This window comes from Hoplias malabaricus, chromosome 16, assembly GCF_029633855.1.
Source record: "Hoplias malabaricus isolate fHopMal1 chromosome 16, fHopMal1.hap1, whole genome shotgun sequence".
Taxonomy (NCBI): Eukaryota; Metazoa; Chordata; class Actinopteri; order Characiformes; family Erythrinidae; genus Hoplias; species Hoplias malabaricus.
The window spans coordinates 14,529,248-14,554,103 of record NC_089815.1 but is presented as its reverse complement, the minus strand read 5'-3'; the positions used below and the strand labels follow the sequence as shown (position 1 = coordinate 14,554,103).

Genomic DNA, 24,856 nt, shown 5'->3' with positions numbered 1-24,856 from the left:
ATTCAAAACTGCAAATCATTCTTTTAACTCACCTCCATCCACTTATCTCATGGCACAGGATCAAATTTATCAAGATTTTTTTTTCACAACTTAGTCAAATACGGGTGATATAGGATAGAAGATATAATCCTTCATCAGACACTACATTCAAAAAGGCTATATATTATATACATTAAGGCTATGATATCTATTATTAAATTGTTTCAATATTTGCCATTATGATATTGATATCACAATTAGCAAAGAATATTTATATTACACTTATAGCATTTGCATAGTTTCAATATATAAAATTATTAGATATCAAATATTTCTGTTGATGAGATGTAAACAAAAACATTCAGAGTGGACTTTTTATGTCATGTACCTCATTTGCTTGTAACCCATTCAATTGCTCCCTCATGTTTAGCGGGCTGTAAATATACAGAAGAAAATCAAGAAATATTGCATACAGTCTGCAGGCCGAATGCTTAGAGCTGCTTATGGAAAACAGTTACAGTTGGGAGGAGTGCTAATCAGGAGAGGATATTCAATGACCTCACTTTCTCCATTCTATATCTATCACTCTGTGCAAATGCAAAACAGAGCAAAGGAAACAAAACCAAAAAAAAAAAATGAAAAAGAAGTCTATAATGAAATGAAAATAATCTTAAGAAATCAGTTCAGTTTGAAAGTGCCTAGACAGGTTAGAAAAACTACAAAATTTAGATGAGTGTGGAAGGTTTACATTATGTGACAGATTCACACATTTCATTTGTAGAAATCATAACATTCAAATACTGGACTTTGCACTGAAAGGTTCTTTGGAGAAAAATTAGGTTCTTCTAAAGGAAAGTCATTTTTATTAGGGTATGATTGAAGCAAATTCCAGTAAACTGGATTACTCAATCGATATATTGCAAACCTTAAAAGCCTCTTTTTTCTCTTTGTTTCAGCAGTGGAACACCAATTTATTTCTGCTTTTCTCCTTCTCCGCTTAATTCTGATTTTCTGCCTCTAATTTCCCATTTTTGCCTTCCAACTATTATAAGGATCATGGAATTTCTGAGTCCTCTTCCAGGAAGTCTTAATGCATGACCTACTGAAACTCCTCCAACCAACACTGAATTGGGGATCTCTCTCTCTCTCTCTCTCTCTCTCTCTCTCTCTGTTTCTCTCTGTAAAGCATGCCACAGAGATGACATAAAATGTTTTCAATCAGTTCAGGAACCCCTCACCAGGCTCACAAACCCCTGGATTCTCCCACACAAGGACTTGGGGATAAACGGATGGATGGGACCTGCTGGAATGGACTTTACGGGATGACTCTCACAGTCTCAACACAACCTACTTTTGTCTTCGACTCACGTTTGAAGTCCTGCATTCTTCTTCAGCTACATCACAGGCTGTGTACATCTGTTGCTGCAGGGTAGGTGAGGTTAGACTTTCTGAGGGATCATAAAATAAATAAATAAATAAATAAAATAAATAAAAAAAAAACAGAGTGTTTGACATTTGAATTAAGGGGCTGCTGAGAATTCAGTGTTCCTCAGCTTTACCATAGTGTGATTCAAGGAACATTCTTAAAAATTCCTACACTTGAATAAAAACAAGTCATGAAATAGCTATATATATATATATATTTGTTGACTTTTTTCATTCAAGTGGAGGAATTATATATATATATATATATATATATATATATATATATATATATATATATATATATATATATATATATATATATATATATATATATATATATATATATATATATATGTATAATTTTATTAAGAAAAGAATAAACATATTAGCCTTATATTTCTGACGTAGAATATACTGTTGGCCTCCAAGTATGTAACACTCTAATTATTTTGCATAAACCAGCAGTGAGGAACGATGCAGTGGAGCTTCATGTTTTGAAGAATGCTTACACTAAATATGACTCATAAGTCATACATCATACTGTCCTCTAATACACAACAACTGACTTCAAGGAAAAACAACTCATGGTATGAGAAGGAATTAAATGTATGTGTTAAAAAGAAGTGTTAGCCTTGTAGGTTCTGTGCAAAATTAAAGAAGCACATTTTTGACACTGGACACATCTTTGCTGGTTCACCCTACATTTCCAGTGCTGCAGAGATGTAAAATAAAAATTTGTATAATGCAGAACTGCTGGAGCCTAAATAACTTCATCTGAAAATAAAGACATCTGAAAATATTTGGGCAAATAAATGCTGCCTATTCAAAGAAAAATTGATGGTCAAGTCAGCTGTAGTTGTTCTTTCTAGCCGCCAACCACAAAGTGTACCCTTTCTGACCACATAGGCCATTCAAAGGCCTCAACTGATCCTGGCTTGGTCTAATGAGCTCAGACTGACCCCCATAATGTCTATTAAAACATTACATCTAACACATGGTCTTTCCTTTAGAGTGGAAGTTGCTTTTCCATGCTTTCTCCTTTCCCATATGTGAGGAGAATCCTTGTTTAGCATTTCTCTTTCAAAGGCCTAACCACAAGACTACAGGGTGTCCAGCTGGAAGCTTCTTCAAGCTGAGTAAAGCTCCACCCAAGCCTATGGCCTTCACCGCAAACCCAGCTCAGAAACACATCCAAAACCTCCATTCAGCTTCTCTTTGCCACTCATATGACCATACAAGATGCTTTAACTGTAAACAAAGCAGTTTGTTTATCCTAAATGTACATAAAAGCCACAGCAATATGGTTTATCTACATGCATAAGGTGAAAACCCATGTACATTTGGAAGCTTAATGTATTTTTGACTCTCTTCTCATTTCTAAACAAAACCCTTTTACTTCAGAATCTATACATCTATCCATGCTATTCCTCTCTGCAACTACAATACTCACCAAGGGTCTCAGTGTCTTAAATACGCCCCTTAGTTACAATCAGGGTTCCTTTCAAATAAAATAACAGAGGTGTTGTATTGGCATTATAGTGACCTTTAGCTGTAGTGAAAGTCACAGACAAACACTTTCAACAAATCTCTCTAGAGGATTCTCATTTCAAAGGAAGCATTTCTAAGATTAATTTAATGGACTATACCTGGTATATGATCAGAGGAACCATTCCAGCAAATTGGGTTGTATTGGGTTATGGGCATGGGTGATTTCACCACTGGACAAGCCATGATTCTGAGTTCCTGCTGTGTCCTGTCAGCACAGTTGGCCATTCCTGTCTGCTACCTAATGCTTGATGTGCTGGAAGTCAGAAGTGGTTCAGAACAGTTTTGGCAAAGACACTAGGCTTGCATCTTATTGAAAGTGACACTTGCCAAGCTCTTTACATGACAGCATATATTCAACTCTCAGAGGACCAATTGCATCATCATCTCATTGTTCTAGAAGATGTTATCCATGATCTGCTAAACACTGCAAAAATTAGACAGCTTATAAATAGCCAAAAATATTTTTTTCTGTTTTTTGAGGACAAGCACATTTATTGTTGAGTTTTGAATGCTGAAAAACACACAATCAGTAGCAGACTCAATTGATGCTTAATTTGATTTGTATTCTTAAAAACAGTTCTTGAAAGTCTAAAATTATTTACATATTTTCTGGAGGTTTTTACTTGCTAGTTATTCTGAGATGTAAGCTTGTTAACAGAATGAATGATGGTAGTTCATAACGCAATTTCTTATTCCAGTTGTATAGCTGTTTAAAAAAAATAATTACAATGGAGCAAATTAATGACTGGAAAAACAGACATGGCTGTCTCTATACGTTTTATGTTATTTGTGGCTCGCTAGGTTGTGTTTTTTAACCTGTTGGTCATTGGATAATCTAGCCATCAGAATGAATTGATACAGCAGGGGTTGTCAAGGAACATGATATTGAATTTTGTATATTAATACAACAGACATCTTTGGAAAATGAAACAACTTCTGAGTAATAACAATAAAGACTACATGTAAATTTTCCCCAAATTTCATGTGAACTTAATAAACCTCATGTCCAGTTTTATGGGCCATATGTCAGATTTTCCTAGAGATACAAAAACGCAAAAAAAAGTTACATTTTTGTCTTCTGGAGCATGGACAGAACTAGAGATGTGTTTGAGAGAACAAGAAAAAGGAAACCATTTTCTTGGGCTCTGCAGAAAATGTGGTTCTGTTTAGGAAGGATGGGGGTGAACAGCATTGGCCTTGGGGGAAGGGAGGTTGAGCCAAAAATGTTGTTCTTATCCCATGTTCCACAGCAGAAGCAGGATGGCCCATGGGGGCTGGGAAACAGACTGCAAATAATTCTGCAACTCCACAGCACATTGTATACAGTGATTAAACACAACAAAATGTGATGGTGCAGGCAAAATTGTAATCAAAATGCCACATAAAGGAAAACTACACTAATTTTCTTTTTTTTTAGTTCTGCATAGTCAAATTGACAATATAAACACTGTTGTTCAGATTGGTCTGATGTAAAATGGTACAATCCAGACAAAATAATGAGTTAAAAAAATACAGTGTTGGTGATAGGAAGCAGACATGGTCTTGTGAGGAGTTTGGTTTATTCTCCCCGTACCTGGCTGGTGTTCTTTTGGGTGCTCTGGCTTCCTCCAACAGTTCAAAAACACATGTAAGTAGGTGGATTGGCTATGCAAATGTGTCCATAGGTGTGAATGTGTGAATGACTGTGAGTGTGTAATGCCCTGTAATGGTGCTATGTCCAGAGTCCTTCCAATACATTATTCCATGTAGGTTCTGGACCCACTGCGTCCCCAAGTAGGGTGAAGCGGTTACAGAAAAATGAATGAACAAATGACTGTTTAAAAGGCATGTGAAGGTTTACTCATGGTTTTAGAGAGTAAATGCAACTTCCATATTCTGTTGTACCATAAAGGACTGCGAGTGTGTAAGTTTCTCTACAGTTAATCATTTCTGTATTACTTCAGTATATTGAAAATCTACAGAATTCTTCTCTTGAACTACCTTCATCAGTAAGTTTATCAATTAAATATTCAGAAGGAAATGTATGCTTTTATATATATATATATATATATATATATATATATATATATATATATATATATATATATATATATATATATATATATATATATACATATATATATAAATTATCCTGTAATGGTTTCCTAGGAAAAAGAGAGCTGGGCATGTTTTGTCCTGTTGTTTAAAAGGCCCCAGCACCCTGAGAACAAAGGCAGGAGCTATTCTTGGAACAGTTTTGGTACTAGAGTATTCAGTGTTTTCCAAACCTGCTGTTTCACCTCATCAGTGTCTTCAGTGTTATGAGCATTTGGGTTGTGTTCAGCTGCTTGGCCACCCAGCTGGTAAGAGGTAGAGACACAAGGTTCCCTGAGTGTTACAGTGTGAGACAGCAATTAAAGACTCACAGAAAATAAACAAACTTAGTGTATGCCATCTAATTTGAATACACACCATTTTGTATTCCTCACACTTTGGGCTTGTTTCCTTGGCTTTCCTTGGTGGCACAGTTCTACTGGCCAAAACCTCACTCTCAGGAACCAAAAGCTAAACACTTACCGTATTTTGCATTTCTATAAAAGCATGGCTGCCTTTGTTTTTTTTCTTACTGCTAGGGACAAATCAAGTAAAACTGCTCATGTTTTTCCAAAATCATGGGTGGAACATCTGGTCCTAAAAAATGCTTAATACACATGCACATACATACAAACCTATAATCACACATACACCCACCCACTTCTTTGTGTTTAGCATCTATTCAGTTTTGTCTGAATTTAAGAAGGTTATTTATAAGGCTCATATAGCATATTTAGAGCCAAAATATATGTAAAGAGTAATCCTAAAATGGGAATTGTGATTTAAAGGGGAAATTTTCAAGATGTAAGGTTATTTGGTTTAGTGTGAAGGATCGATTCTAGAGAAAAAGCCATTTTCAAATAGGATCCCTGGAAAATGTCCACAGAATTAGGTTCTCACGCCTGGAAATATTCTATGTAATTCATGTATTGGACTGTGCCCTGTGCAGTGTGTTTACATGAATTCACTGTAAATCCTCTGGAACTTCATTGATGCTTTTAACACATGGGCTCATTCCGGCATTACCTGGAATTTCTACTATGTAGCTGGCAATATAAAGTCATAATAATGACGGGTAAAACTGTTATGTTCTATTACATTTTAAAATCAGTTAATTCGGGACCAGTTAATACAATCAAATGACCTCCAAAAGAATGTCTTTAATGTGACTCTGTTAGTCGTTTTTTCAAATTTAATTTTCAGTCTGAAGGAAAAGTGGATTAGACGGCAGTCAGGTCCGTGTACAATTCAACGTTGAATCAGCAGGTAAATTTTTCCAGGGAAAATACGCCAATATAATCGACTCTTTTTGTCGAGTATAACACTAATAAACCATGATCAACTTTACATATAAAACCTAAGCAGAGTTCCTTTACTATACAGTAAGTTTTGCCTTGTACGTTTTCGATGCATTTCAGCATTTCACAACAAAAACTATGGATGGCTTTGTTCCCCACTCATCCATTGAAATACGTAGAGGTTTGGAAAAATTGGTCGAATTTTTCTCCCAGTTATAGCCAGATGTATGTGTACATTGCGTTACAGATTAAAAAAGCATACACACTGTAAAATACCATTGATTCTAGTGGAATTAAGTATGGATGAAATATGATACAGTGTTCAGAAGTGTAATTAACTCCTGGTTGTAGTGGTATGTGGGTTTGCTCTCCTCCTCCTCCTCCTCCTCCTGTTTCTACAGAAAGCACCTCCCTTTCCTCCTCAGCGGGGTAATTCACTAACTTTTTCTTTTCTCACAAGGTTGCAGTGCAGTTTTCCATTCAGGGGAAACTGATAACGGATTCTGGTGGTGGACAAACTTCAACACTTTTAAGGTAATACGCTTCCTTGCTATTTTGCTGTCTTCCATTTCACAAATGTGCAGTTACCTCCTTTCGGAGATCGACGAAACAGTAAAATGAAGACTTTAGAAAAGAGCAAGAAAAAGGCAACATTTTGAAATAGTATGGAATGCCAAAAATCACCATTTTACCTGATATACTTTTTTTTTTCATGTGTCGCATATTCGATATCGGTGAACCATTGAGTTTTGTTAATTGTTATACCAATCTATGTATATCACCCTTCATACAGTAATGTTGAAAGGTGGTTGGAGGCATTTTTATCGTGGAGTAAGTAGGCTATATATATATATATACACACATATATATATATATATATATATATATATATATATATATATATATATATATATATATATATATATATATAGTTTCTGTCTAAAATTCAGTTTTAATTCATTAATAAGTACTGGTCGACTAATGGAAAAATCCTCTTCCATTTGCTAATGGAATGAGCACAGTTGTGGCTGATTAAATTTCTCACCTGATGAGGGTGTATAATACCTGCCTGTTAGCATTACTTAGTGTGGCTGGGGATTCTTTCTTTGTTCTCCTGTGTTAATTTTCCACCCGCACAAAACGTTCAAGCTGCTGTATCCATGATTTGACTAGTGTATCTTGTGTCTGTGAGCCAGCTCTAATTCACGTCAGCTAATTCCATCACTACTGTCTAGCCATTGAGAACAGACATGTCTTTGTATAAAATAGTGTGGAGAGTTTTGCCAGTTATTGCAGACTTATTGTCATCAAACTAATTTTGAGCTGGATTTATTCAGTTACAAATGCATGGCCCTGAAAGTAAACGGTCAGCAGCCTGTGTTTCGCAGCCCATTTGAAGCTGAGACTTTTCCAATCATTTCCAAGTCTTTAAAGGCTCATTATTTAGCTCCAACTGGAGTGTTGGCTATTTTTCAAGGATATGAGTGACTAATGCTGTCTACGTGGGCTTGTAAAATGTGTTACATGCTGCTGTGTAATTTGAAATTGCTTTGCTCAGGAAAACTGCATGATTGAGCCTACATAATAGGCTATTGTAATGTGCCATTGATTGCAGTGGAACTCTACAGAGTATAATTCTCAGAGATTTAAGGGCATTTGTGACATTTCTTTAATAAAATCCCACAGGAACATAATTCATTCACAGTCACAATCACAAAAAAAATAAAATAAAAAAAGAAAAAGTCATACACTGTTTCTGTGTACACTGCTGTATTGTAGAAAAATATTTCCTCTTGAATTTTCCTTATAGTGGTACTGATGGGAACCACTGATTACAGTGTCTACAAAAGAAATATATGTTTTACTTGCTATTTCCCAACTTACCACTGAATATAAACTTGTCTTTGCAACATTTGAATGAATAATTTTGATTACTGAGTGCTTGCAAAGAAAGAAGATGTATTTAATTTTAAACACAACTTAAGATTGATAGGAGATTGTTTAGTGTCAACTATTTAACATAAAACAGTCACTAAAGTATTTCTTCTGTTTACCTGGCTATAATTTTTTTGTTTGAACATATGCTCATACTGAAAACCTGTTTATATCCACTGCTAAATCTGGACAGCAAGCAGTTTAACAAAAAATGGAAATAGTGGATATAGGCTATGGTTCTTTGCTAAAAGGGCTCAATTGTCAGTGAAATACCAGTTTATCGGACTGTACCAAATGTACCACCTTACCAAAAATGCATTAACACGTGTTTTTGAAAAATTGTTAAAATTTTAATACATTTTTGTATATAAAGCAAGTCTCAGGGCCATTAACTATTCATAACAGTTTCGTCTAATAGTGTTCCATGTGGGAACTTTTATAGGCTCTAAATTAGATGTCTGATTCCTACAATGACCATTGTGATTATTCCTGACTCTGCACATTTCTCCAGAACAGAGTATTTCACGTCCAACAACTCTATTTTTTTCATTTCAGACAATTTAATTTTGCAGTAATTCTGATTTATATTTTGTATTCCTCTTTAATCATGGGAATTGCTAGCTATTTGTATTAATTGATTTTTAAATATAATTTGTTTATTTAAAGCAGACTAGCCATAGGTAGAATTAGCATTCTTGTGAGGTGATGTATAACCTTCTAAAATAAATAGTTGGGCTGTATACCATAGATTTAAGTAGGTGTAGCTTTGAGGATTGTTGAGTGCTATCATGCCTGGAGTATTGCTGATGCATCTCTCAGACAGCACACCTGTGTCCAGTATAAACACATACCTTCTCTCTTAGCCAAGAGCAAGAGTTCCCTCTCATCAGAGCTAGATTTGGAAAACAGCCGGCGTGTCACATCAGGGTTACACTGCAAATGCCACATGCTGTTTGTGGATGCTTGAAAGCAGATTGTTGTAGAGAATTAGTGCTTCTATTGTTTTTTTCATTTTTTCTATGGAAAACACACCTCATTTTATGCAAACCAACTCAAACCCATATAGGACAAATTACAGGAGTTGTTCTGAGATGGCCTGAACTCATTTTGTTGTTGTAAACAAGCTAACAAAGAAAATCTAAATGAGCAATAACACAATGTCTATCTGCTTTTTTTCTACAGTGTACTTTGGTAGCAGTGTGTAGAGTATACAAAGTACTCTTTTAGTTAAAAAATACACCTCTGTATGTACCTGTCCTTTGCCTTAGCAAAAATTCAATTTACTGTGTCGAAAACATAGCATACAATAATATTAGCAACCTCTACTATCTATAGTAGTGTTATAGAAAGTGTATAGTAGGTATTGGTTATTAGCGGACAACTTAATTTCCCTATAATTTTGTTCTGTACACAATGCTCTGATGTCTGAAATAGTGATATGGGGACTGTGTCTGTTCCTTATGATAGTATTCTACATTAAATCACTCTTCCCCTCTTTAAGTAGTGATTTAATTAAAACTGCACAGTAAGAACTTAGCAACATATTCTAAACAGTTCTCCCTCTCCCAACCCCAGCAATCAGTCTGCAGTGGAGCTGGAAACGACAAGTGGAACCTAGGGCCATACAGTGGATCAGTGTGAGTGACTGAAAGTGAGAACTGTACAGGCCAATGGGGACTTGGATTCTGGTGCTGGGATGGGCAGCCATCTGCTGTTCATCTCTCCAGGCAGTGCATGGACAAGGTGATGGAGGCCTGCAGGCTAGCCGCTTCAGCTCTAAACCAGAGGGAGAGGTCCAGCAGAGGGTCCGCAGGAGAGGGCAGGATACACTAAGGGGGTAAGAAACTTCCAGATTTTACATGAGTACTTCTTATTGCACCTCCTTATAACCTCAACTTTACTGGGCCTCATTAAATGAATGTAGGCTGAATTGTTAACTCTATATTAAGGCATTGGTTTTTGTGAAGGCGTGATTTTTATTTTTGCAGTTTTTTTTCTGCATATGGACTAAGGAGTGAGTGGTATTTAAACTTTATTAATGTGTACCATAATCTTGAATCAGTTCAGCAGTATATAAAATTGGCTGAACTGATTCAGGAATTAAACAGGAATTTAATTTAATGAAATACTTCTTCACAATAGCTCTATGTGCTGAAATAGTGTGTTGTGACAGTGTGCCTCAAGTTTTCCATGACATGCGACTGTATACATTTCAGACTTTTTTGGATGACTGCCAAACAAATGCATAGGGTTCATGTGTTTTAAAGTACATTTAAAAGCACTGGTAGGTCTGTATCCAACCTTTAGAAAATTTCCATCAGTCAAATGTCTAAGGCAGTTCACAATGATGTTGGCTTACAAGACTTTATGCTGTGTCTGTCATGCTGCGGAGCAGCAGGAGGGGGAGTGTGAGTGCCTGCTGTGTTTTCCTTGTATATTTTTTTCATTTTTTGAACAACAAGGGATGCTTTGTTCTCACTGGTCTCATATGTCAGCATCAGTTATTGCAATCAGTCACTCATCTGTCCCTGTTTACATCTTCCTCTACAAATGGTCACAGGAAATGAGGTATTCCCATCACTTGTGGGGTGGAAGGCTGAGGGTGGGGGCTACAAAGGCGATTTGTTTTAAAGCTGCTAGTGAGAAATCATTTGAAAACATGGCTTACAAAAAACCGCCATTAAATAGTATCATGTTTGATTACATTAAACACGGCCATGCAGTGCTCTTATTTGGTCAAAAAGTGTCTGAAAAACTCAGGCAGGTTCAAATACCACCCTGGTATTGGGTGTCCATTTTTCATACATGATATGATAGAAAGCTTTATGGAAAATCATGAGCAGTGGAACCTTTTTTCCTGCAATGCCATGATCAAAAGATTTTATCTGCCAAGCGTTGTCTTTACCAGATTAGATGTTTTGGCCAATTTTCTAGTACAACTCTGCGTGAATATCTGATCTTGACAGTAATGAAGAACTGATGCTAATTTGTATTGCACAGTTTAGAAATATGCAGCAATTGTGCTGGAAACATACTGAGTAATCCAAAGCAGCTCAGAACTTGCATAACTTCTACATTGTTCTTATCTTCAGTATTCCCTTGTCAAGGGCAAAAAATGGGGGTCTTTGTACATGTCGTTAACTAAATGACCCCCATTTCATACTCTGTTGCTGTTGGCCCACTGTCAAACTTTTGGATGGTTCACACGACAACTAAATTGCAAACACTCTTCTAAACATCATCTATATTCCTTGCTGTAAATGTACAAAAATAACAGGAAGTATACTAGACTTTAGTAGACTGAGGAGGAATTGACTAGAATAGACAAAATAATTAGAATACCCAAGAAATGATTGTACAACCAGGATAAACTTTTGATTATAAAACCAGGACAAAATAGCTAATACTTAATGATAGATTTGGAGCTTTGAAAATTCTCTTTTAAAAAACATGCCTAGCTAATATTAGATCATGGTTGAATTCCTTCACAAACTTTTTAGTTGAGAAAAATACATGCAATTTCCAAAAAAAGGAATTTTCCAAATACACATTAATTTACTTAGCTGTAGTTTTATTTGCAAAACAAGGACAGTTGAAGAAGCTGTGTGCAAACCTCAGGTAGATGCTGTGGAGCTTAAACATGGGAATAAACACAAACAGCGTGCTATTAGGTATTCTGTATTAGGTATTATATAAATTTATATACATTTAGTATTAAGCTTAAAAATAACCCACAGATTGTTTGGTCTTGAACAAGAATTTTATTAGCCACCTTTTGCTTTGATGACAGTTTTGCACACACTTGGCATTCTCTCAAACAGTTTCTTAAGGTTGTCACCTGCTATGGTTTTCAGTGAACAGCTGTGGCCTAGTCAAGAGTTAATTTGTAGAACTTCATGCCTTCTTAATGTGTTTGAGGCCATAACTTGGGCTGTGCAGAGGTAGAGCTACGACCGGTTAAATGCACAATAAAAGTGTGTTGCAAAACAAATATTTTAATTTTACTTATACCTAAGTATACAGAAGTACTATTAAGCTAGTATTTTTATAAAAAAAAAACAAAAAAACAAAAACAAAAACAAAAAAAAAACAACAGAATTTTAAGCATTCATCTGGCTTTTAGAAAGTGCAGGGGACTGGTTTCAAGACCATCCACGGATATCAAGATCCATATATGCTAAATTAAAATGCCATACTACACAGGCTGGATGGCATCTAAGTTCTAAGAATACTGAACAGAATCTGTTCAAACCACAAAGTTCTTTTGGTGGAAAAGGCCTATCTGAGGATCTGTGAAAAGGAGGTGGGGAGTGGCAAGTGGGTATTTTTTCTGGTCTACACTTAGTTGAATCTAAAGTAGGGTCAATGTGAATCCAACAGAGTGCTGTTTAAATTATGGCTAACAATGGAATGTAAATATTATTGATGTTTACATAGTAGTAATGGGAATAAATATTAAAATTCTTCTTTGAAACCCCATATTTTATTTAAAGCTCTACAATTTATTTATTACATTTGTGCTTGCCTTGGTAAAATTGTTATCCCCCAGTATGAGACTACACTAGGGGTGTGTAGATGTAGGTGATTTGGGATTTGACTGATTTCCTGGCTCTCAAAGTAAAGTGTGATATGGCCCACACACAGTTGGAAACTGAGTAGGCTCTTGTAACTCTCTTGGCTTATGGTGAGAAAAAAATATGATGTTGACCCAGCAGTGCCAGGCTACCTTTCTGAGATCCCTAAGAGCAAGAACTCAAAGACCTTTGAAGAAATGCTGAATGCTGGCCATCAGTGGCCTTGAGGGAGTTGTTTTTGAATGTTTGCCAGGTTGAGAATATTCTTCAAAGTAGAAAATCAAATGTAGCCAATCGTACTGCAGCCAAATTTTTTTAAGTTTCCCAGTCAAGTTCCACAGCTCTCCTTAAACACCAGTACCCATTTTCCCTAGAAGAGGGATGTCTTAGCACATATATAAATCACAGACACATCATCTAAAAAAAATCACACAGCTTTTCACAATCACCCAGAAAATTGCATATATGATATGCAAATGCATCATATGATATATGATAAGATGCATATATTTAATGATGATTTAATAATGAAAACAATACAAAGACAATATTTAAATTGTTGAAATTGAGAATGTTTATTGTTCTTGAAAAATAGTTCTTATTTGCATTTGAATCCAGAAACAAGTCAGCATTAGATTAGCACCCAGAATACTCTACTAAGAAGTCATGCTGTTGTAGTTATAACAAGTTGGATGGACCCTCTCGTCTTTAGCCCAAAGGATGAGAAAAAAGAATTTCAGTTTTACACAATTTTCCACGTTGGCTCAGTCAATTTTAAATGAGCTCAGGCCCAAAGAAGGTATTAGTTTTCTGGATCCTGTTTATATTCTGTTTCTTCTTTGAATGTTTGAGTTTTAGCTTGCATTTGTAGATGCTTAGAAGAACTGCAATGTCTTCACAGATATTGATTTGGGAGGTGTTCCTGAGCCCATGGGGTGATTTCCACATCATAAACATGTCTATTTTTAACCTTGATGATCTGACAGACACAGCCAGACAATACTGGTTTTATACCTTATCCCTTGCACATAGAGATTATTTATATATCACATCAGCTCCACTCAGAGTGGAGGCAAAGTTACAGAGTGTAGCTGCGCAGAGCTGGCTACTATCTAATTCAGTTAGCCAGCTCCACTGCACTTCAGGTCAAAATTAGGCCACAAGAGATTGTGTGTGAAGTATAATTTTAGTAAAAACATATGGTAGTTAAATGAGAATGAATATTGTAATATTGCTATATCAGTCAGTTTTCAAAGTTTCCATACCCCATTTCCAGAAAAGATGGGACATTTTGTAAAATGCAGTAAATGCTGTTATAAAAAAACATTATTTTACTGAAAAGTGTAAAGAAAGCTTGGTTGTGTTTAGCAAATATAAACAAATTTGATGCCTGCAAATTTGTTGGGACAGGGGCAAAATAAGTGTTCAAGCTCATCTCAGATGGTCCATGGAGTCCATTTTTGTAGCTTCTTTTGATATAAAATTGACACTGTGCTATTGGGGAAAGGGACAATACAGACTGTTATCAGTGACAGGTGCAAAAGCCAACGTCTCTCATGATATGGGGGTATATCAGTGAACATGACATAGGAGATTTTTATGTGAGGAGTTTCCTTTAATGTGGAGGAGAACATTGGGAATTTAGAGAGACATATACTAATGTTAAGTTTAAAATTTTCCTGAGAATCCAGGGTTATTTCAGCAAGACAGTGCCAGGCCTCATTCTATGTGTGCTACAAAAACATGGCAGAATGTGTGCTTCACTGGACTATATTCAGTCTGGATCTGACTCATGCCGCACAGGAGGCAATTGCGACAACGGGCTGTGAAGCAGCTGAAGTCTTTTGTCAAGGCAGAATGGGCAAAGCTTAGTATCTGAGTATCTCAGGTAGTATCCTCAGTCCTCAAATGATTAATAAGTGTAATTAAAAGGAAGGGTGATATAACACAATGGTAAACATGCGTCTGTCTCAACTTATTTAGAGTTTGTTTCAGGCATAAACTTTTAAATGTGTCTGTATTTGCTACATAAAATAATGTTCAGTGAAAACTCTGGAAATAATTTCTGTGTGTTTTTGTCTGTTAAATAAAAATGAAAGGAAATTAATAAATCACAGATTCTTGTTTCAAAGCATTCTCATTTTTCTGGAAGTGGGGTCTGTGGATGATATCTAGATTATTGACTGTGATGCTGAAACGATGCAAAACATATCATTTACATATTTTTCTTTTTAAACAACATTTGGACACGCATATATTTAATATTGTATACACATATGTACCGTTTAAAGTTTACATATTAATATGTGCTTATGTACACTATTTGGCTTTTGTGAGAATGGTGTATATGTTGACTGAATATTCTAATGATTGTGCATGACTGACAGTCCTGACCAACCCTTTTTTACATTACCATGACAACACACATAGCCTTGGGACAAATGACTGTGTCTTGAGTCATTGCTTGTAAAAGAGAATGGTATTTTCACAGCTATTTTGGGTTTACTAAGATTTTGATTTCTGTAATAAGAGTTACCCAGGGCGGCACGGTGGCGCAGCAGGTAGTGTTGCAGTCACACAGCTCCAGGGACATGGAGGTTGTGGGTTCAAGTCCCACTCTGGGTGACTGTCTGTGTCTCTTCTAAGCCTCATGCTGAGTAAACCGCTGCTTTTTCAGAGCCTCAAATTGAGCAAACCCAGCAGTTGTTCCAAGCTTCTGTGTAAATCCACTTGGCATTTAAACTTGACATTTGTTCAGAACTTCACATCTGTTCCATTAAGGTCTGTATTTGTATATGGACTCATTCATTCATTGTCTATAACTTTTCCAGTTCAGGGTCATGGTGGGTCCAGAGCCTACCTGGAATCATTGGGCAAGGCAGGAATGCAGGGCAGCACACACTCATACATTCACTCACAGACTCACACCTAGGGACACTTTGAGTCACCAATCCAACCCTCCAACCCTACCAACGTGTGTTTTTGGACTGTGGGAGGAAACCAGAGCACCCAGAGAAAACCCACGGAGACACGGGGAGAACACACAAACACCTCACAGACAGTCACCCAGAGTGGGACTTGAACCCACAACCTCCACGTCCCTGGAGCTGTGTGACTGCAACACTACCTGCTGCGCCACCGTGCCGCCCTGGGTAACTCTTATTACAGAAATCAAAATCTTAGTAAACCCAAAATAGCTGTGAAAATACCATTCTCTTTTACAAGCAATGACTCAAGACACAGTCATTTGTCCCAAGGCTATGTGTGTTGTCATGGTAATGTAAAAAAGGGTTGGTCAGGACTGTCAGTCATGCACAATCATTAGAATATTCAGTCAACATATACACCATTCTCACAGAAGTCAAATGACAGCATTCTGGCGATTTTTGAGACGATCTGCTTTGTATTTTCTACTTAAACTTTGCTGAATGCTTGCAATGCAAATTAGTATTATACGTATTATACAGAAATGTACCATGCTCAATGCCAAGTATCATTTAGACATATAAAGAATTGGTCTGTGGTGCAGTGGAAAAACAAGTCACACATTCTTATGATTATATAAGACAGTCTCCTATACAGCCTATTTGTAAAATAGGGCAGATGCTCCACAAAACTAAAGAGTTTCAAGTATAGTGTGCAGTGATACAGAGAATGGGAATCTAAATTGATCTATATAAAGTTATGACTTGCAATAGGGAGAATCTGTTTGACTCGTGTAGTATATTGTGTATTTGGTAATTTGTGTAGTATTTTGAGATTTGCATTTTCAATTGCATTATTGAACAAATCTTGCCCAGACAATAGAGTCATCAAAGTGATGGGCTTGGGAATACCCATATTGACCTGAAAACACCTCAAGAGAAAATTGGTTGGTTGGCACATTGTGTCCTGTTCATGGAGGATTGTTTTAAGTTCCTACAAGAACAGAAGAGATATTGCTTGTCTTATCCAGAGATGCTTGGTGAAATGAGAGTAAATATTGGCAATATATCGGAAAGATGGAGCCCAGTATAACTACAAAAATCAAGCTGAGCTGCTAGCTTTCTCCTGAACAAATAAGCACTATAAATGTACAGCCATATACAGGTGCTGGTCATAAAATTAGAATATCATGAACAAGTTATATATTTCAGTAATTCCATTAAAAAAGTGAAATTTGTATATTATACTTATTCATTGCACATAGACTGATATATTTCAAGTGTTTATTTTCTTTTAATTTGATGATTATAATTGACAACTATTGAAAACCCCAAATTCATTCATTCATTCATTCATTTATTATCTGTAACCGCTTATTTCAATTCAATTTTGGACTATGGGAGGAAACCGGAGCACCCGGAGGAAACCCACGCGGACAGGGGGAGAACACACCAACTCCTCACAGACAGTCACCCGGAGCGGAAATCGAACCCACAACCTCCAGGCCCCTGGCGTTGTGTGACTGCGACACTACCTGCTGAGCCACCGTGCTGCCCACCCCAAATTCAGTATCTCAGAAAATTAGAAAATTGTGAAAATGTTCAATATTGAAGACACCTGGTGACACAGTCTAATCAGCTAATTAACTCAAAACACCTGCAAAGGCCTTTAAATGGTCTCTCAGTCTAGTTCTGTAGGTTACACAAACATGGGGAAGATTGCTGACTTGACAGTTGTCCAAAAGACCATTGACACCTTAAACACGCAGGGCAAGAGACAAAAGGTCATTGCGAAAGAGGCTGGCTGTTCACAGAGCTCTGTGTTCAAGCACATTAATAGAGAGGTGAAGGGAAAGAAAAGATGTGATAGAAAAAAGTGTACAAGCAATAGGGATAACCACAACCTGTAGTGGATTGTGAAACAAAACCCATTAAAAAATGTGGAGGGCATTCACAAAGACTAGACTGCAGTGCTTCAAGAACCACCAAACACAGACATATGCAAGACATGGGTTTCAGCTGTCGCATTCTTTGTGTCAAGCCACTTTTGAACAAGAGACAGCGTCAGAAGTGCCTCGCTTTCAAAAAGGACCGAACTGCTAACTGTGGTCCAAAGTTATGTTCTCTGATGAAAGTAAATTTTCATCAGAAAAGGTCCCAGAGTCTGGAGGAAAGGCACAGAAACCACGTTGCTTGAGGTCCAGTGTAAAGTTTCCACAGTCAGTGATAGTTTGGGGTGCCATGTCATCTGCTGGTGTTGGTCCGCTGTGTTTTCTGAAGTCCAAGGTCAACGCAGCCATCTACCAGGAAGTTTTAGAGCACTCCATGCTCCATGCAGATTTCATTTTCCAACTGGACTTGGCATCTGTTCACATTGCATAAACTACCAGTACCTGGTTTAAGGACCATGGTATCCCTGTTCTTAATTGGCCAGCATTGACCTGACCTTAACTCCATAGAAAATGTATGGGGTATTGTGAAGACGAAGAGCTGAAGGCCACTATCAGAGCAACCTGGGCTGTCAATAACATCTGAGCAGTGCCACAGATTGATCGACTCCATGCCACGCCACATTGCTGCAGTAAGTCAGGGAGAAGGAGCCCCAATTAAGTACTGAGTGCTGAACATGCTCATACTTTTCATGTTCATACATTTCAGTTGGCCAGAATTTATAAATTTTTTTTTGTATTGATCTTAAGTAATATTCTAATTTTTTGAGATACTGAATTTGGGGTTTTCATTAGTCGTTATAATCATCAAATTAAAAGAAATAAATATTTGAAATATATCAGTCTGTGTGTAATGAATGAGTATAATATACAAGTTTCACTTTTTGAATGTAATTACTGAAATAAATCAACTTTTTCATGATATTCTAATTTTATGACCAGCACTTGTATATATTGATTAAAGTCAACTCTGTTGTTTATGTGTTTTAAAAGAAGAACGTGAGGAATATGGTCTTTGCATAGTTACCTATTTAAGGTGGAACAGGAAAAATGTCTATACTAGTCTCATAAACAGGCACATTTAAAGTGGAACAAAAAGACTGAATATAAAAAATTGTGAATAAGTAGCAAACAGCTGCAACCTAAAATTATATGTATATTATATGTATTATATGTATTATTATATGTATTGTTATATATATGTATATATGTATATATATATGTATATATGTATATATATATGTATATATATGTATATATGTATTATTATATATACATTATATGTATATTGAAAGGGAATATTCGGACAGAAAGATACCATTAGACTTGTCTAGTGAAACATCAATGGTGGAGTTGAAAAGCCAATGGTAAATACAGGAAAAATCACAGTGGCCACACCTTTCACTAGCATAGTTAGGTAGGTAAATTATATATGTAATTTTGTGTAAACAGGTTGATTATTGCATTCTTTGTAGCTATGAAGGTCCAAATTTCTTAAACTCACCTCACGCTTGTTCATCTAGGTTCAGTTTTGGCAACCTGCATGAACTCTGTCTGTGGAGGAGTGGAAAGGACAGACAACTGTCTCTGTGTTATGAATTTGGATTGTGCTAGCCATTTTGAACACTTGCTATCAGTATTACAAATGTGTATGTTAAGTATCATTAATGAAAAGCAATATATTGCATCCTGCTTAAATGTGAGAGAATGAATGTGTGAGTGAGATGGATAAGCCAATTCCATGGAGTTTACATATTATAAGTCAGGTGATCAAGTGCTTTGTAACCAAATCATTTAGCAGCTTGTTGTGAGGAAATTTTTGGAGACATTTCATTAGAACCAAGTATTTCACATGCTGAAGTACTTTGTTTACATCCTTATCATATCAATACATTTTTAAAACCATTGTAGTTCCCAATGGTGTAATACAATTGTAAGGGTGAGATAAGGAACAACAAACCCAGCAAGAGAACGTATCAAACTCTCTTTGACTTCAGCTTTGACAATGTTCCTGAATGTCTGAATTGCATTCAGAGCGATTGGTGAGGAGAGAGCTGTTTGGTGGTGTTCATTTGGCAAGTTCTTCACATTCTGTATGTGAGTGAGAGCTCATTTTTCAGTCTGCAAGAGCGCATGTGTTGGATTGAGAAATGTGACCCTCAGGATTTTTGCCCCCCGGTTTCTGGTGCTCTATCATGGCCTGGCCTAATTTCCATGGCTTTGTTTTCCGCTCTCCCTCCCCTCCACTTAACTTCAACTTGTTTTCTTTCCCTCCTGCCGATTTGGACCCCTTTCCCACCATTTCTGTTTCTCTTTCCTTCTGCACCCTTTCCTTTTGTCCTTCTTACCCATTTGCCTCAACCTCTACATCTCCTTCACCCTTTCACCTCCTTTCAATTGCTTTCTCACCTCTCTTACTAGAGTTACTCTCGAACTCTTTCAATCTTATTTTTCTCTCAATCAAATTCTCTCCTGGATATGGGTCCTCTGTCACTTCCTAACCTTTGACTTTTGTTCTTCTCTTATTCGTTCACTCTTATTCATTCATTTTGTTCACTCTTATTGGTTCTGTCTCACTCACATCTCTCCTTTCCTTGATATCTTGTGCTCTCTCTGTTTTTCTGTAATCAATTCTTTTAAATGTTTCCCTTTTTCCTCTTTGTTGCTAACTCTAACCCTTTTTTCTTTGTCTATATCTCACTCTACCTAAGATTCTATTCTTGCCCTTGTATCTGTCTCACACACACTGTTTCTGTATGCCATAACATTATGAAAACCTGACCATACAGGACCACATTTCTGATAAACAATTATTCACAGTAGTCAATAGCTCTGCATACATTATTACCCCCTTTTCATGCTGTTCTTTAATGGTCAAGACCCACTCGGGACCACAACACAGCAGGTATGCTTTGGGTGGTTGATCATTCTCGGTGTTTCAGTGACACTGACATGGTGGTGTTATGTTGTGTGTTATGCTGGCAAGTGGATCATACACAGCAGAGGATGACCAACACAAAATGTGCAGCAACAGATGAGCTACTCTTTCTGACTTTACATCTACAAAATAGACTTCAAGGTAGGTATGACCAATAGAATTCACAGTGTCTGATTTACTTGTACTAATGCAACACACTAACACACCAACGCCAGCATGTCACTGTAACTGCAATGCCCAGAATGATCCACCACCCAAATCATTCCTGCTCTGTGGTGGTTTTTTAGTGTCTGGATCATTGAAGAACAGTGTGAAAATCTGCTAACAATGAATGCAGTACCACAGACAGACAACAGTCTGTAATTCTGGATCAACAAATTGCTCCTGTATGACAGGGTGGACAGTACTTTTACAAACAAGGAGGTGGTCATAAAGTTATTGTTGATCAGTGTATGTCCTCTTCCTCTGCGTGTCTCTCTTTCTTTCTCTCTTCCTTTGTTGTTTTTCTTTAGCTTTTTCTCTTTTTTTCTTACTTTATGTCTCTTTGAACTTTGTTTCCTTTTTGTCTTATCTACTCCTCTCTTTCTTATCCCAGTCACTGAATGTCCATTTCGTAGTTTGTTCTGTAAACTACCCCTACATCTTTTAGTTTCTTATTTACCACTGTTTTTTTTTTAAATCCATTAAAATTTGAAATACAGATTTTCTTTTTTCTCAGGCATGATTGAACATCTAGAATTGTGGAAGAATATAATATGGGTTTGGTAATATTGTTGGACAGACAGATGCAATTTGTGGCTTGTTTGGCAAACATAAACAAGTGGTGATAGAATTAAAGGTGTTAGTAGAGAATGATCAGATTTCCCTTGGTTTTTCTGTAATGAAGAGAAAGCAGCATTTCTGCCACATTTGAAGGTGACTGGGTCCAAGCAGTCTGCAAGTGGTAGGAAACAATCACAGCCTGTATATACATCACAATATATTTGATGATCTCATTTGAGGGTTTTGGTTTTGTTAACACAACATGTCAGTCTCTTATTTTTAGGGATGTACCGATCTGACACTAGCATTGAGTATCAGTCTGATACTAAAAAATTTAGCAGTATCGGGTTTCAGAAAAAAAATTGGCCAATACATATAATCAATGTAGAAACAGAGCGCTTTTAATTTGAAACGAAATATACAACAGGTAGAGACGCCCAGCTACAATAGCCCACTGAGTCACATGACAACATTTACAAGGCATGTGATATATTTAAGAAATGCTGTGCTCAAGTGGGGTGGAGCAGGGCAACACAGACACACACACACATTCACTCACACACACGTGTGTGAGTGAATGTGTGTGTGTGTCTGTGTTGCCCTGTGAAGGACTGGCGCCCCCTCCAGGGTGTATTCCTGCCTTGCGCCCAAATATTTCCAGGTAGGCTCTGGACCCACAGCGACCCTGAATTGGATAAGCGCTTACAGATAATATAGATCATAAGTCTCATCCATGTAGAGAGAGAAGCAGTTTATTAATTCAATAGTATTGGATCAGTATTGGCAGATATGCAACTGTGCATCCACAATTATTATACATTAAAAGTTAGTTTATCAGAAAGTCTAATTTAGGCAATTTTTCTCTCACTGTAGATTTATTAGATCAGTAAAACTTTATTTTTCGTATTGCTCTATTAAATCTATGCTTTTGATTGTTTGGATTGAGTGGTACATTTTTGAAAAAGTGTTATTTTTATATATAGAAACAGAAAATGTGAACATAATATAGTGTAGTGGACTGAGACATTGCATGTCTAAAGTGGTTTCACAATGAAATTTAGTCAGATGGTGCCCTAAACTATAAAACATTTTGCACAAACTTAATGAAGACATGTGATTTGAGCATGTTTAGCGTAGTTTTAGCTTAGCAATTACTGACATCTACTGTTACATAGCCTCTTGTCTGAAGCATTAATTAAGGATTAATCTCTTGGCTGACTGATTATAACAGTGATTTAATAAAAAATCTGAAAAGGGTAAAGAATTTTTGCTGAATCATTCCTTAAATAACTTACAGAAACAGACTCAAGTATAAGATTATGCAATATGAGTATACAGTTCATACCAATTTAATTTGTGAATTATAAGCTTTAAGAATTAATGAATTCATGAATAAGAACTGTTAGCTGCTTTAAACTTGTAGTTTTGGTAGCCAACAAACATCTGAACAGGCCCTGGTTGACAGAGTACTTTTGGGTAAGGGTGGAGTGTGCAAATTAGATTTATGGTCAAATAATTTCTTTATTGACATTAGTGTTCAGACTATACATTTCCTTATATTTGTTCCATTAAATGGGCAGCATAGATGGATTCAGGCCAAAAAAAGCTCTTGGATGAGTTGCTGAGGGAGCATGGTAAATATTTCTGTCTCTGTAAGTTTAGATATCCAGGACAAACTGCACCCTTTCTGTGTAGCCATGTTCAAGAATGTGTCCTTTTATGGATGTTCATGCAATATAAATACAAATTTATACCAAAGACCAGAAAGTGTTTTAAGCTTTATATTTAGTTCAAGTCTTTGTTTATTATATGGAGAGGTTCATATGTGGCATAAAGTATGTTTTTATATATTTTTGATCTGTTTCAGGCCCAATGTGTGTGGTTCCCGATTTCACTCTTATTGCTGTCCTGGATGGAAAACTTTGCCCGGGGGCAACCAGTGCATAGTCCGTAAGTAGAACTACTGAATCTCATGTTTTGTCTTATGCATTTCTCTCTCAACATTTTTATTTTGTAGAAATTTATATAGCTTTATAATGCTTCATTTGATTTGTTTTAACATAGTCAAAGTGTAGTACAGCACAGCTTCTAATGATTTGAATTGGGCTATAAAAGTAATTTTTGGTCACTCAAAAACACTTTGTAGAATGGAGTTGAATAATAGGTTATAGTTGAGTTATTTTGAACTTCTTTTTATAGCAGTTTTTTTTATCTTGTTTGCCTTCCTCTCTCTTTTCTCTCTCCCTGCCTCACTCTTTTCTTCTTTTCCCTCTTTCTCATCCTAGCCATCTGCAGGAATTCATGTGGTGATGGTTTCTGCTCCAGGCCCAACATGTGTACCTGCTCCAGTGGTCATCTTGCCCCTAGCTGTGGGGCAGCAGCTGCTGCAGGTATAGTCACTGTCCCTTTTCCAAAGTTACTAAAAAACCTGAAGCTGAATTGAATTTGAATACATTTGAGATTAATGGATTTTAAATGTGTGATCTGTGATCTATGGGAACTTGCAATCTTGCCTTTTATGGAATGAAAACCATAACATAAAGAGAAGTTAGTGTTATATATAAACTGGGCTGAAATTCACCAGCTCATAAGCCTGCAAAGTAGCATGAAGGTGTGTATATATATTACATACCAAACAAACAACATGCACAATTATGTTGGAATGAATTTATAAGCATAGGCATAATCTATCTGATCAGTGGTATTGTGCATCAAGAACTAGTGTGTCTGAGCTGGGAAATTATACAATTGTGCTGAACTAAAGGAATGACACTTTATGCCCCTACACTAGAATGTATTTTTAGCATCTTACCAAAACATTTGTCACTTCAGACAGTTATTTGCATTTGTAAAACCACTAGCATTGCATGGTACATATTTAATTGAATTTGTTTAATGGTCATTGTAGAGTCTTCAGACCAACCTACATGACAGGCTCAGTTTCTATTGCTGTCTAGTCACCATATAATGCATTATTTGGGTATAGAAGCCTTTATTTTATGAACTACATATTACATTTATAGGATCCAGGAAACCATTTGAGATTCAGCCAAGTTCTGTCCCATAATCTGGCCTTTCACTATCCTTTAATAAATATCTTGTGCATTTTTCGCTATCCTCTGTCAAAACAAAGAACTGTGGAAACCTTGAGAAAGTTTGAGAAAGATTATATAATATATTCTACTTTTTAAGTGACAAATATTCCTCTCTTTTTGTTGTGCTAAATGTAAGAGAAGTAGTTTATTTATGTCTTAAAGCAACACAATGTAAGAATGAGCTTTTTTATGGTCTCCTGAGCTCTCCTACCTGCTGTTTAGTGTAATTAAATTTTAAAGTACTATTGTGAAATCAAGTCTCACACACACCCATCACTCTCCTCACTCATTCTCTCTCTCGTCTCTTTCTGTCTCAAATAAACACGACCAGCTCTCATGGCTTCACACACACTCCC

General features: G+C 36.5%; 1 protein-coding gene across 1 annotated transcript in view; it reads left to right on the top strand.

Moving 5' to 3' along the window:
* Window positions 1-6,750: 6,750 nt before the first annotated feature.
* fbn2b (fibrillin 2b) overlaps window positions 6,751-24,856 on the top strand; it is a 131,813-nt gene continuing 113,707 nt past the window's right edge. Inside the window, exons 1-4 of the mRNA XM_066647244.1 lie at window positions 6,751-6,857; window positions 9,834-10,095; window positions 23,273-23,355; window positions 23,691-23,795. Coding sequence (XP_066503341.1) covers window positions 9,929-10,095; window positions 23,273-23,355; window positions 23,691-23,795 — 355 coding nt within the window. The 5' untranslated portion in view covers window positions 6,751-6,857; window positions 9,834-9,928. The remainder of the gene's footprint in view (window positions 6,858-9,833; window positions 10,096-23,272; window positions 23,356-23,690; window positions 23,796-24,856) is intronic.